The sequence below is a fragment of the Hibiscus syriacus genome, unplaced genomic scaffold, assembly GCF_006381635.1.
Source record: "Hibiscus syriacus cultivar Baekdansim isolate YM2019G1 unplaced genomic scaffold, ASM638163v2 tig00003041_pilon, whole genome shotgun sequence".
Lineage (NCBI taxonomy): Eukaryota > Viridiplantae > Streptophyta > Magnoliopsida > Malvales > Malvaceae > Hibiscus > Hibiscus syriacus.
The window spans coordinates 2,410,128-2,423,990 of NW_024061960.1; the positions used below are offsets into that span (position 1 = coordinate 2,410,128).

General features: G+C 34.9%; 1 protein-coding gene across 1 annotated transcript; it reads left to right on the forward strand.

The window, feature by feature from the left end:
- The first annotated feature begins 9,917 nt into the window (after nucleotides 1–9,917).
- LOC120166675 (DUF21 domain-containing protein At5g52790-like) lies at nucleotides 9,918–13,475 on the forward strand. Its single transcript, XM_039175913.1, has 11 exons — nucleotides 9,918–10,109; nucleotides 10,184–10,260; nucleotides 10,334–10,417; nucleotides 10,877–10,990; nucleotides 11,077–11,163; nucleotides 11,377–11,516; nucleotides 11,733–11,894; nucleotides 11,966–12,120; nucleotides 12,749–13,049; nucleotides 13,119–13,353; nucleotides 13,434–13,475. Exons 1-11 carry the CDS (start codon nucleotides 9,929–9,931, stop codon nucleotides 13,473–13,475), a joined length of 1,578 nt encoding a protein of 525 aa, XP_039031844.1. The 5' UTR covers nucleotides 9,918–9,928.
- The last annotated feature ends 388 nt before the right edge of the window (nucleotides 13,476–13,863 follow it).

Below are 13,863 nucleotides of genomic sequence, written 5' to 3' on the forward strand. Positions count from 1 at the left end.
CTGGATACGTCCTTGACGGAGAGGTTTTATATAAGAAAAGCCATAATCAAGTCCTGTTAAGGTGCGTCGATGCTGAAGAGGCAAAAATGATAGTGGAAGAAGTACATGATGGAGTTTGTCGAGAACATGCAAATGGACATATGATGTCAAGATAAATAATGAGATGCGGATACTTTTGGTCCACTCTCAAAAGTGATTGCATCAACTATGCTAGAAGATGTCATAAATATCAGATTTACGGAGAAAAAATCAACGTTCCACCTCATCCACTTCATGTTATTGGGCAAATCCATCAGAAGGCTTCAAATGGTCACCGTTTCATCCTTGTAACCATCGATTACTTCACAAAATGGGTAGAAGTTGCATCATATGCCAGTGCTACTCTGTCCACTATTTGCAAGTTTTTGAAAAAAATGATCATATGTCGGTATGGTCTACCTGAAAGAATCATCACTGATAACGCTACAAACTTGAACATCAAAATGATGAATGTTGCTTATGAACAATTCAACATAAAGCATCACAATTCTACTGCTTACAGACCAAAGATGAACAAAGCAGTAGAAGCAACAAACAAAAACATTAAGAAGATAGTGAAGAAAACGACTGAAACTTACAAATACTGGCATGAGAAGTTGTCTTTTGCTTTGTTCGCTTATCGAACCTCGGTACGAACCTCGACTGGGGCAACTCCATTTTCCCTAGCTTATGGAATGGAAGCAGTGCTACCCATTGAAGTAGAAATTTTGTCACTTCGGGTCTTGACAGAAGTCAAACTGGATGATGCAGAATGGGTACAGTCCAGATATGATCAACTTAATCTGATAGATGAAAAGAGATTGAATGACATTCATCATGGTCAAATCTATCAGAAACGGATGATCCGAGCACATGACAAAAAGGTGCGCCCGAGAATATTCTGTAAAGGAGATCTGGTGCTAAAACGAATTTGGCCAGTCCAGAAAGATTTCCAAGGAAAATGGACACCAAATTGGGAAGGACCTTATGTCGTGAAAAAGGCCTTCTCCGGAGGAGCCCTTGTCCTGACTGAAATGGACGGACCTGAATTGCCACACCCCATCAACTCATATGCAATCAAGAAATACTTCGCTTAGGATGAAAACCCGATAGGGCATCCTAACCAAAAAAAAATATTTAGGGTGAAAACCCGAAAGGGAGCCCTAAATTGAAAAAAAAAGAGAAAAAGAGAAAAAAGAACAAAATAAAATAAGAAAAGAAAAATAAGGTGGGTTCAAGATGAAACCCCGCAAAGGGCATCTTGTAACCAATGATGGGTCCAAGTTGAAAACTCGAAAGGGCGATTTGGACATCGATCAAGAAATCCATACAATATAAGCGTCCGGGCATCTGAATCTTCTACAAACTCAATAAGTCAGAGAAAGGTTGCACTCTCCAGAACGTTGTCGTATTTCCAAAGATTCCTTAGCAAAGACTGTGTTTAAAGTCACCTGACGGCTCTTTAGCTCAGAAATGCCACATTATCGAAATCTAAGACATTTATTTACACTTCATTATGTTTGTCATGTATTATTCGTTATTTTTCTCCCTTATGAATAAAGACAATCTTTTCTCTAAATATCCTTTTGAGCATCTTGAATTGAACTTAAACTCAATGATTTATCTACTTATGCAAAAGATAATCGCATATTACTGTACAAAGATTCATTGAAAAGTATAGGTACCCGGAAGCCGATCAAGGCTCATGCACATACTTGAGATGGTCGGGAAGCATTTCCCAAATCAAGAAGCAAATAGAATGTTCACATCAGATTTAAACAGTTGAAGAATTCAAGGCCGGGGATCAGAACTTCAAGATTCTAGACATGCAACCGGAGATCGAGTTTTCTCTCTAGAGCCCGGAATAACATATGTTGCATATGCATTTTAGGAATACCTAAGAGCATTGCATCCATAACATCACATATATGCATAACTTTTTCAGGGTTTAGCAAAAGTCAATTCAACTTTACAACGAAGTATATTGAACTCGAAGCGACACAATTTATTCGAGAGTAGATTTCAACTTCTCGACGAATGATATCTAGCTCGAAGCCAAACTTCAAAATAAAGGGTCATCCACGGTTTCAACTTTAAGGCAAAGGGAATCGTGTCCACCCGCAACATACAATACTTGGATTTCAACTTCACGACGAAGGATATTCAAGTCAAGGCTCAACTTCACGACGAAGGGGCCATCCGCGATTTCAACTCCACGACGGAGGATATCGTACCCACACATCCACGATTTCAACTCCATGATGAAGGATATCATGCCATTCGGGGCTCAACTTCACGACGAAGGGGCTTTCCAATTTTAAAACCAATTTCAACTTCACAACGAAGGATATTGGACCCAAGATAACACAAGCTCAACTTCACGACGAAGGGGCGGTTGATTGTCAACAAATAACTTTTCAATTTCATTCAGAGTCAATTTCAACTCCACAACGAAGGATATTAGACTTAAGACAGCACAAGCTCAACTTTACAGCGAAGGGGCGGCTGACTGTCAACAAATAATTTCCCAGTTCCATAACCAATTTTAACTCCACGGCGGGGGATATTGGACTCGGGACAATACTTGGTTTTCAACTTTACGACGAAGGATATCCAATTATCAGGCTCAACTTTATGACGAATGGGCCACACGCGGTTTCAACTTCACGACGAAGGGAATCCACACAAGCAATATCCATCTCTAGAGTGGATTTCAAGATATACAACTCAAATAAGGAGTGTCTGTTAATAAACTTTCCAGTTTCAGAGTCAATTTCAACTTCACAGCGAAAGATATTGGCCTCGAAACAACACCACTTGCATTAGACTTCAACTTCCAAGGCTCAACTTCACAACGGAGGGGCCATATACAATTCCAACAAAAGGTATCGTACCTCAACAGATCGACCCAACTTCACGGCGAATGAGTCATCTGCAATACAGTAACACCAAAGCCTTTGGGTCAAGCTTCAGCTTCACGGTTCAGAGGTTACTTGCCAAGTGCTTTGAGTTTGATTTCAACTTCGCGACGAAGGATATCGCACTTAGAAGCTTCCAGTTCAACTCGACCTCACAACGAGGGAGTCATTTCATATTTCAAACCAGTCTTAATATCGGATTTCAACTCTACAACAGTGGGAGTTGACCCCTATATGGATAGTGTTAAGTTTGGATACGTGCATGTTAAGTGTGTCTTTTAATCTTTGCCCTATCCCCGTTACACGACTATGGGCAAAGAGGGACAGCTGTAGACACACTTTTTACGTCCAAAATAAACATATATTTATGTACCATATATGATATATGTATTGCATAAATATTGTTATTAAAGTAACATGTGTTACATTTATGACAGGCCCAAACATATAGCATGTTTACAAATAAAGCCCAACATAAATCAGTGGCCCAGCAGTGACCCAAAGAGACTAGGGTTTCCAGAACCCCCAATATTTTCTGTACCAGCCGCCAAGCACATTAACCGTTGGATCAAGATGTGATCCAACGGTCCACGATAGGAATCAACTAAGGTTCCGTACTTTTCCATCAGCGCCATTCCTCACAAGTCCTCGCGTAGCACGCCCCTTGTGCTTCACGCCTCCCACGGCACCACGATGCCCGCAGCCAACACGTCTCAACCTCCCGAGTTCTCCGGCGCAAGGATCTCACAAGAGCAACAAACAAATCATAGTTTCATTAGGACTCTTTCTCTCTAAAAATAGCTAAAATTTGAGGTTATAAATAAACATGTAATCACTCGTTTGTAACACACACAGTTGATACGAAATACCAAGAAAAAATTATAGATAAATCGCAGCAAAGAACAGTATTTTTTTGAAGCATTTATACTTCGACAGAAAGGAAGAAAGGTGAAATTCATACCTTTGCGTGTTGTTTTCTTTTTGTTTGGTGTCATTCATGCGTTTTGGTTTAATTTGAACCCCAAAAAATCATTTTCGGCCGAGGACCAAAGGGGTTGCTTTCGAAGCTATTTCGCTAGATCTACGCGACCCCGAGGTTATTTTGAAAAGATTACTCGGATATTTTAAAAGAGGAAAGTAAAAGCTTTTAAAAAATCAAATTTTTTTCGAGGTTTACCGTCGATGAACGCCGGTCGGCCGGCGTGGTGGCCGATTTCTTGGAACCACGACCGTGTTCTTCATCCCTCAAGAACATGTAGAGGATTTTAAAAAACTTGTTTTGATCCGTTTTGTATCAAATGGGAAAATGAGGGAATGTTTTCAGAAAAGTGGGCTTTATAGTTGACCCGTTTGGACTGTGACCCGACCCGTGACCGTGTCTGACTCGTGCGTTTTTGAGAGAAAAAGGGTAAGCTTTGTTTTGGTCCCTCATTTTTTTAAAGGGTCTATTTTGCTCACCAAAATTCGATTTCATCCCAGAAATGCTTCAAAATTGGTCACACTATCTTCTGTTTTTACAATTTAATCCTTTTTTTTATTTTAATTTTAACTTTCGGATTTTAATTTTAACTTTCCTTTTTTATATATATATATTTTATAGTATTATTATTATTCTTTTTTTATATTTTATTTTTATATACATGTGTTATTAGTAATTTATTATTTATTTATTTTATTTATATGTTATATTATATATATATATATATATGTATGTATTTTATTTTATTTCTTAATATCTCTATATTTTTGTCTACAAGCTAATATTTATATAAATATATGTAAATATATTTTTTTATTTTTTCCCTCGTTTTGGTTTATTTTACTTTTATTTTTAATTTTTATTTTATTATTTGATTTATTTTTTCGTATTTTATTTATTTGCCTTTGTTTCTTTATTTCTCTTATTCTGTTTTGTCTTTGTTTGACATTTCAGTTTTACTGTTTCCATGTTAATCATGTTGTTTGCTTTTTGTTTCTATTATATGTTGTTAGTTATTTATTTTTCTCTTCTTTATTTTACTTTCTTTATTTTCAATTTGTCTTCGTGACCTTTGTTTTTCTAACGTTTTCCCTGATTCTTAAAGGGTACGTTTTCAAAACGGTTAAAGGTAAGTAATTCGGATTGTCATTTTACCTTTTAATTTAAAATTATAATTTTCTTAATTAAAGACAACTGGAAATTATATAGTACCGAAAGGGCAGTTCAAGGGTGCTAACCCTTCCTTGACTGTAATCGACTCCCGAATCCGACACATCACTGGTAAGACGCAGATCAGGTAAGAAATAAGGTATCCGGTCAACCAATTTACTTTTAAATAAATGGTCGGTGGCGACTCCAATCCATTTTCATAAGTCGAAACCCAATTCCGGGGCCCAACCGAAAAACGGTTCCGACAATATGGAAGTGAAATTTTACAACAGTACCAATGCAGAAGAGGGCGTCAAAAATTGCAATGATGAATTTAGAAATATAGGAAAAAGTTGGGTCCAAATAAACTACTACAATTATACTTATATTTGAAAGACTAAATTTATTTTATGGGTTTGTGTCATCAAATCACAGGAAAGGGTGGTTCCTGGCGTCAAAACTAACAAAAGTTTTCAACTTCTTTGCAAACATAAAGTTAAAACAAAAGCATTGAGAAATGCTTTGTTTTTTCAAACTAAATACTATTTTTTCGAAAAAAAAATAGCCATGGTACTGCTATTGTCATCTTGCAATTATTAAATCAACCAAGTAAGAAAATTTTGGTTCAAAGGAAGATAATAATTTATTACTAACAATTTCGCAATAAAAGGTTTGGTGTCTATAACAATTTCACAATCATAATTAATTAAAAAAGATAGCCATCACTTTCCTATTCATACCCTGACATTTTTATAGTATTGTTGACATTGATATTTAGCAGAGGTCCATAACTTCTGATCTTCTAAATCTTCTCTGTTCTGGTGTTATTCTGATTGTGCATTTGTAGTTAAAATAGGAAATTTGAGACTATCTCTTCAATATATTTTACATCCTAACAAATATATCTTAGTCAATGAACTGCTTAATGAACAAAAAACCCCTTTCCCCACAAATACAAATAAATTTGGCAGCTTCCATCACTAGTAGATTACAAAGAATATGCATAATAATGCAGGGAGCCGCCTTAATAGAACAACAGTTCCTATCATATGTTTCCAATTTGATACACTTTCTGTTTTATTTAAAGCACACAACAAACATATGAAACATTTACCAAGTGCAAGACTTGGTATGCTTGAGCAAGTTTTGGCTTCAAGTTTGTAATACTCAAGATATACATTTGAGCAGTTGCTCCAACCATCAAGCAGCTAAACTAGAACTAAATACATATCTTTTTCCTAGCAAGCATTGATAGTCTTATTTTAGTCAAATGCTATCAGTTCCAAATCACATTGTCATGCAAAACCAGCAGTGAACCAAGAAGATGAAATCATAAGGACAACAGAGGAATGCACCTACTGCAAATTGATGTGTGGCTTGCAAAACGCACAACACCAAGGCAAAAAATTAGAAAGCCATGCAGTTATGAGTCCAACATGTCTAAAAAGCATAGCAGTAGGTCCTGCGCTAACCTAGCCTGGGTTCTAGAAACTAAAATTGTACTTGAGTTATGATACAAGGAAAAACAACCACCATGTGCAACAAAAAGACGTGTCAAACCATCGCATAGCTAAATAGGCATGGATTATAGAGAGAATCGAAGGGAACATGCGAAGAGATTATAACTGTGAAATTGGTGAAATTTGCACCTCAAATCAGAGATTTGAGCGTTGAAGGCGTAACGTTGGAGGCCTCGACGACTTCGAGCGGCGACGAGCAGCAGTAGTTTTGTGTGGGTATTTAGGTATGTCCGGCGGAGATGGGAAATATGAAAAGGGGATTGTGGGAATAGATGGAAAAGGGGAAAGGGTTTTTCACGATTAAAATTATAAAACATTAAAGTACCTATCTATAGCGGCGTGTGTCAAATAAACGCCACTAAAATACGAGTTTTAGCGGCGTTTGTTGAAAAAAGCCGTTAATGTTACCATTTAGTGACATTTGGATATAAACGACGCGATATGTATAAATTTAGTGGCGTTTGTTTCAAAAACGCCACTAAATAATGATTCTTTTGCGGTGTTTGTTTAGAAACACCACTAATGTACTAGGTTTTAGCGGCGTTTGTCTAAAAACGCCATAATATATGTACCTATTGCGCCATTTGTTTAAAAACGCCACTAAAGAACGATTCTTTTGCGGCGTTTGTTTAGAAATTCAACTAAAGTACTAGGTTTTAGTGGCACTTTTCTAAAAACGCCACAATATATGTACCCTATTGTGGCTTTTATTTAAAAACGCCACTAAAGTACTTATATGCTGCGACGTTTGTGAAATAAACACCGCTAAAGTACGAGTTTTAGCGGCGTTTATGGAAAAACACCGTTACTATTACCATTTTGTGGCATTTTGGATATAAACGCCGTAGTATGTATAAATTTAGTGGTGTTTTCTTTGAAAACGCCGTTGTATACATGTTTTGATGTAGTGCTAATATGGGATTTTTACGCCTTTGATTTCTTTAAGCATTACTAACAAATCTCTTTCTAGACTGAATTTGAGTAAATTTAGAAAATTTTATCCTTCTTTTCTTCATCATATATGAATCGAAATCTTCCTTCATTACTAGATAAAAAATAAAACATTATATAGCATTTCTTTTGTAACTAACAATTACCTCCGGTATTACAAAGATGTAAGAATAAAGTCAAGAATTTTATGTTGTACATAGAAATTTGTTTATTAAAATATTATTATAAATTTTTTGAGTCAAGGTAATTCTTTACTATATTTTAAGTATTAAAGTATCAAGCACGAGCCAAACGACCTCAATGATTAAGGGACTTGTTTTTATCCCTTGAGGTTCTAGATTCAAGCAATGCGTATGTCAGGAGTATGAGCATTCATCGTTAAATGTTTGAGAGTATTTGAACATGTACTACATTGTATTCATCCCAGATTTATCAAAAACATAATAAAGTATAAAAAAATATTATATATGGTAATAGCACTATGGGGAGGGGCAAAATTCTAAGGAATCTGCAGAAAGCAATAGAGGCAGAAGTCCTTTCCTTAAATGGAAAGGACAGAATGAAAAAACAGCATGTAGCTCTTACAAATTGCAAACAATGAAATTTGGTGATTTATAGTTTAAAAAAGGCCATTGTTTTGTTTAAATTAATTATTCTAGGCTTCCAACTGCTCATTTGTTTGCATAGAATGTGTCACATCATGACCTGAAATCATCCATATTTAACATAAGCTTTTAATGAATGTTTTCACCTGTTCTCCCACTTGCTCCCCTCCACATCTCTTTGGTGTTTATGAATTACACACACATAAAGTTCTTGTGGCGTCATTACCCACAAATTCATGGCTGAAATGGCAGAAACCATGTTTAGCTGACACCATTCATAAATGGCACACCCATTATGTTGCCAAAAAAAATGTATACCAACAATACATGTAAAAAAAAGTAGTGGCTTAAACATATAGGTGATTAATCAAATAAGTTTTTATTCTCGATTACTTTTTTTTAATTTATTGATTGGATTTGGTGATCAAATTCAGTCAATGATTTTAATTATATAAATTAACTATGAAACATATGTAATATTTAAATATATTTTTATTTATTTGACATATGCACACCAAGTTGATCGGGCTATGCTGTTCATGGGCATATCTAATTTAAAAAAGATTAAGTTGATAAAACAATAAGATTTAAATATATTATCTAATAAATAAATAATAATGACATTATCTCCTATATTCTCAAATAATATTTACTTTAATAATTTTTCCAATAATATTATAGAATAAAACGAAATAATATTATCGTAAGATCTATCATTACTCGAACTAAATGTAATATTATATTACGTGACATCAATAAAAGAAAAATATATTAAGGTATACATAATTTTAATATATATTTTTATATAACATGTGGATAAGGATGATCGCAGGAATAATGTTGCCCCCAAAAGAATATTTATATATCTGAATCAGTTGTTTGCTTCTATGTACCTACGGAATTAGAGATGTGGCTTAATAGGTCAGCTAATCTAATATTATTAATAAAATTTTAAAAATGTAATAATAATTATATATATATTCCTGCTTTTTATCTTGGGTGGAGTACGCGTTGAATGTGAGACAGGACGGAGTTAAAATTAAAGATTGATAGATGTCGAAATATTAGACTGTTTAAGAAAAATATAAAGATTTATTAGGTATTTAAAATCGAAATTCAGCATGAATTAAACGATCTTAGTGATCAAAGGATTGTTGTTATCCTTGAGGTCCCAAGTTCAAGCACGTATGTAGGGATAAAAGCGTTCATTGTCAAATAGTTAAAAGTCTTTGTATAGATATTATCTTGTATTCACCCTAAATTAAAAAAAAAAACTCAAAACTCAAAACACAACTTCTAATTTGTCTAATATTTAAACTTACAATGATTTAAATTGTAATTATACCAAAAATTTGAGAATACAGACGTATCATTCTTTAGTTCGACCCTTACTTGATTAAATATTTAATAAATTTTTATATTTTTTTAAATTTAAATATTTATTTTTACATGAACCAAAATATATTAAAATAAAATTATATTAAATATATAAATTTTAACAGAGGCCGGGAGTTCGTCCCTGGCTTTGGATGTGCACTTTTGGAGTTGCATTACGCAACAGTCAGTTTCTTTTCTGTCCTTTTTTTTCGTTTTTCTCTCGGTTCTTAGGATTACGTTCTACTTAATTCGAATCGATCCGGATCACACACTAACTCCACATTGATATATCTATATATATATATATATATATATACTCTCTCTACATTGATGTTCCAATTATCAGTTAATCAATACTGGCTTCTTCTTTTGCCAAAAATCCGAGTTTGATTAGATAAATCAATCGATAGGATGGCAGCCAACGATGTGCCATGCTGCGAGTCATTGTTCTGGGTTTATCTGGTCGTTTGCGTGGTTCTTGTCTCCTTTGCCGGTCTCATGTCTGGTCTTACCTTGGGGCTTATGTCCCTCAGTCTTGTTGATCTTGAAGTTGTCATCAAGGCTGGTCAACCTCAAGATAGGAAGAATGCAGGTTCATTCTATTCATGGTTTTTAAATAAATTGTTCATCTCTTTTTCAACTAATACATCCTCGTATTCATGGCAGAGAAAATTCTACCAATAGTTAAGAATCAGCACCTGCTCTTATGCACTCTCCTTATAGGCAATGCCCTTGCAATGGAGGTATATATCATGTCCTTTTTCTATACATTTTTCAATCTTTTACAACACTAATTTCTGTGTACCTGAATATAAGGCTCTTCCCATCTTCCTGGATTCCCTTCTATCCGAGTGGTGCGCAATATTAATATCCGTTACTCTTATCTTGGCATTTGGTGAGGTAAATCTTCCATCTTTTGCATACAACTAGATCTTCAATTCAAATTAAAGTTGATAAAAAGTTCAAGGGTATTTAGTAACCCAACTACTACTTTGGCTTTGTATTGGTCACCCAACTATTTTTTTTTCAAAATCATCAATGATGTTACGTTTTGATTTCATTTTGATCACCGGTCGTTAAAAAATTAAAAATGATGTTGATCTGTTATCATAACATAATATCATGTCATCATTAAAAAAAATCATGTCAACATTTTTGTTAGATTGACCAAAATGAAACAAAAATGTAAAGTCGGTGATGGTTTTGGAAAAATAAAGTTGAGTGACCGGAATGGAACCGAAGTGATAGTTGAGTGAGTAAATACGTAGTTTACCAAAAAAACAAAATAATACCCAACCTAATCCAATAAGAGGTTTACATAATATTTTTAGGTTAAAAGTAACGTATTGTTTTGCTTAGATCATTCCTCAAGCTGTATGTTCTCGGTATGGGCTGAGTGTTGGAGCAAAACTCTCCGTTTTAGTTCGGTTCATCGTAATAATCCTCTTCCCGGTGGCTTATCCGATCAGTAAGGTAATTTTGATTTTAAATCCTTTTGGAAGATGAAAGTGATGAGTGAAAAAAATGAATATTTGGTTCATTCTTTGTTATTATGACAGCTCCTAGATTTGCTGCTGGGGAAAAGACATTCTGCCCTTCTTCGACGAGCTGAGCTCAAAACACTGGTAGACATGCTTGGAAATGAGGTTGGTAATGCTTTCCAACTTTCCATGTACAAACACTAAACCCTAAATCAGAGATAGACCGAGAGGTGTTGGAGTGCAATCGAACGTTCTGACCTTAAATTCTTAGTATAAGTTCTTAAGTTTGCACTCTTAAAAGAAAATTTTGCATCCGTCCCTGATCTAAACTACACAAACAAGTACGAATTTGGTATCATTTTCATGCTTAATTTTTAGGCAGGGAAAGGTGGAGAACTAACCCATGATGAAACAACCATTATATCTGGAGCTCTGGATATGACACAAAAAACTGCTGAAGATGCCATGACACACCTGTGTGACATATTTTCACTCGACATAGATTCTAAACTCGATGAGTATGATTTTCTTCTATGTCTCTATCTTTATATCTCAATATAGTTTTCACTAACATCAAACATTTTTGTTCTCCGCAAATATGGATCATAAACGCATAAAAACTACGGTTGTGTACCTCATTAAAAACCCTCATAAACTTAAATGAATGAAAAGAGTACACACAACCAAGAGAGAAACTTACACTGATTTCATCAAACATATGTTGTACGGAATAGGAAAACAATGGGGGTGATCATGAGAAAAGGCCACAGTCGTGTACCCATCTATTCAGGGGGACCGGCAAATATCATTGGGCTAATACTGGTAAAGAATCTGATCAAGTGCCGACCCGAAGACGAAACCCCTATTAGAAATCTTACTATTAGAAGCATCCCCAGGTTAGTTTTATGTTCAGATACAGTTTTGATACAATTTTGAAGAGTCATAAGTGATTGAATTGGTGTGACAGGGTTCATGATCGTTTACCTCTCTACGATGTATTGAATCTATTCCAGGAGGGGCACAGCCACATGGCTGTTGTTGTTAAGAACAAGAATGATATAAAAGAGACTGCAGAAACCAAAATTCACTCAAGTTCTAAAAGGACCAAGTCAAAGGTGAAAGGTATAATTGTTGTATTAACTTTTAGGGTAAAGTAGATAATTGTTGATTCATTCATAATTAGAAGTTATAAAATGGTCACGGAACTATTTATATGTTATAAACTCGTTCTTTTTTTATTAAAAATTGACGGTTGTTTGAGCTGGACATTAACCTACTGATTGAGATATAATAAAATTATATTTTAATGATGTCTAGTGGCACCGATGTTGCTTTTAAGCACTGACTCTTTGGCATAATGTAAACGGAGAGTTGATCAAAAAAATATAACTCAAACGGTTTCGGGATCATATTTTATCACATCTCAGTCAACATGTTAACATTTAGCTCTGACAGCCACCAATTTTTTAACGGAAAAGGATGAGTTTGGAACATATAAATAGTCGAATGACCATTTTGTAACTTTTAATAACCAAAGAACTTAAAACAACACCGTATAATCGGATAATCGTTTTGTAACTTTTATTAGACGAATGACTCAACAAAGTAACACCGTAATCGGGACCGTTTGCTTACCTTACCCTAACTTTTAATTATTATTTAGCACTTGTGTAATTTTGTTGCAATGAAAAAAAAAATCTTTATACATATGAGCTTATGAACTAATGATGAGAAATTTTTTAAATTTCAGGTATTAATCAGCGTCGTGAATATGATCGACATGAGCAGCATAGTATGGCTTCAAGCTCAGTGTCCCCAAATTCTGCCATCATTGATATCCAAAGTCCAACATCAAACAAGGAGGTTGGGAGTAAAACACATCGACGAATGAGGAAATGGGAACAAGCCACTGTGTCGAATGAAGATTTGGAATCATTTTCAGCCTCAGACGAGGAGGTTCTTGGTATCATTACACTGGAGGATGTCATGGAAGAGCTTTTGCAGGAGGAAATATTCGATGAAACTGACGAGTATATTGATGTTTACAACAGGTAAGTAAGCTTGTTTCGTATCATTTCATCAACGTTATATTCAATTCTCATATTATGGTCTGTGTGTAGAATTACAATCAACATGCAACCTTCACGAAGATCGCCATTAAGAGCAGCAACAGCATCATCTCAATTTCACTGGAGAAGTCCCGTTTCTTCGACTCAGGGAAGTCCGATTTCTTCGAAGCCTCATTCTCCGATATTCCGATCGCCGAATTCACCGCGTGTACAGTCACCACTCTCCAAGCCAGCTCTGTGTTCCTCCTCTGGAAAACCTATCCCAGTTTCTCCATCTCACCATCAGGTATGTGGAAGTGGAACTCATTCAAACAACGTTTAATTTAAATTGCATTGTTACATCAAATATTTTCTTTATTTGTGCAGGTATCCAGAAAATCGTATGACAGGCTGAGGCATGGCTCTTAGGTTTCAATGACTGCAAACTTGTCATTCGATTCATAACAAAAGAAACATTTTGGGAACTAATACATGGCTCCCTCTCTTATGTTTTTCAGTAATGACTGCACCTTTGGCTTAATGAATCCAATAAGGAAAATATTAAAATTAATATGATTGTTACTGTAATACGTTGAAGATCAATTAAAAGATTTGAGGTTTATGCCTAGGTTTTTTTTATTAATCTAAGGTATCCGTTCAAAGATAATTCTCAACATTAAATGTTCATACTCCTTACATCTATGGTACTCGAACTCGGATCCTCAAGAAATAACAATAATTCCTATACCATATAAGTCACTTGGTTCATACAATCTAGTTTAAATAATAAATAACATTTGAAAAAAATATTAAAGTG

Bases quoted from the DNA above. Each gene is read 5' to 3' on its own strand.
- LOC120166675 (XM_039175913.1), top strand. From the start codon at position 9,929: ATGGCAGCCAACGATGTGCCATGCTGCGAGTCATTGTTCTGGGTTTAT. The intron at 11,517-11,732 runs GTATGATTTTCT...TGTACGGAATAG, and splicing joins ATAGATTCTAAACTCGATGA to GAAAACAATGGGGGTGATCA. The intron at 12,121-12,748 runs GTATAATTGTTG...TTTAAATTTCAG, and splicing joins GACCAAGTCAAAGGTGAAAG to GTATTAATCAGCGTCGTGAA.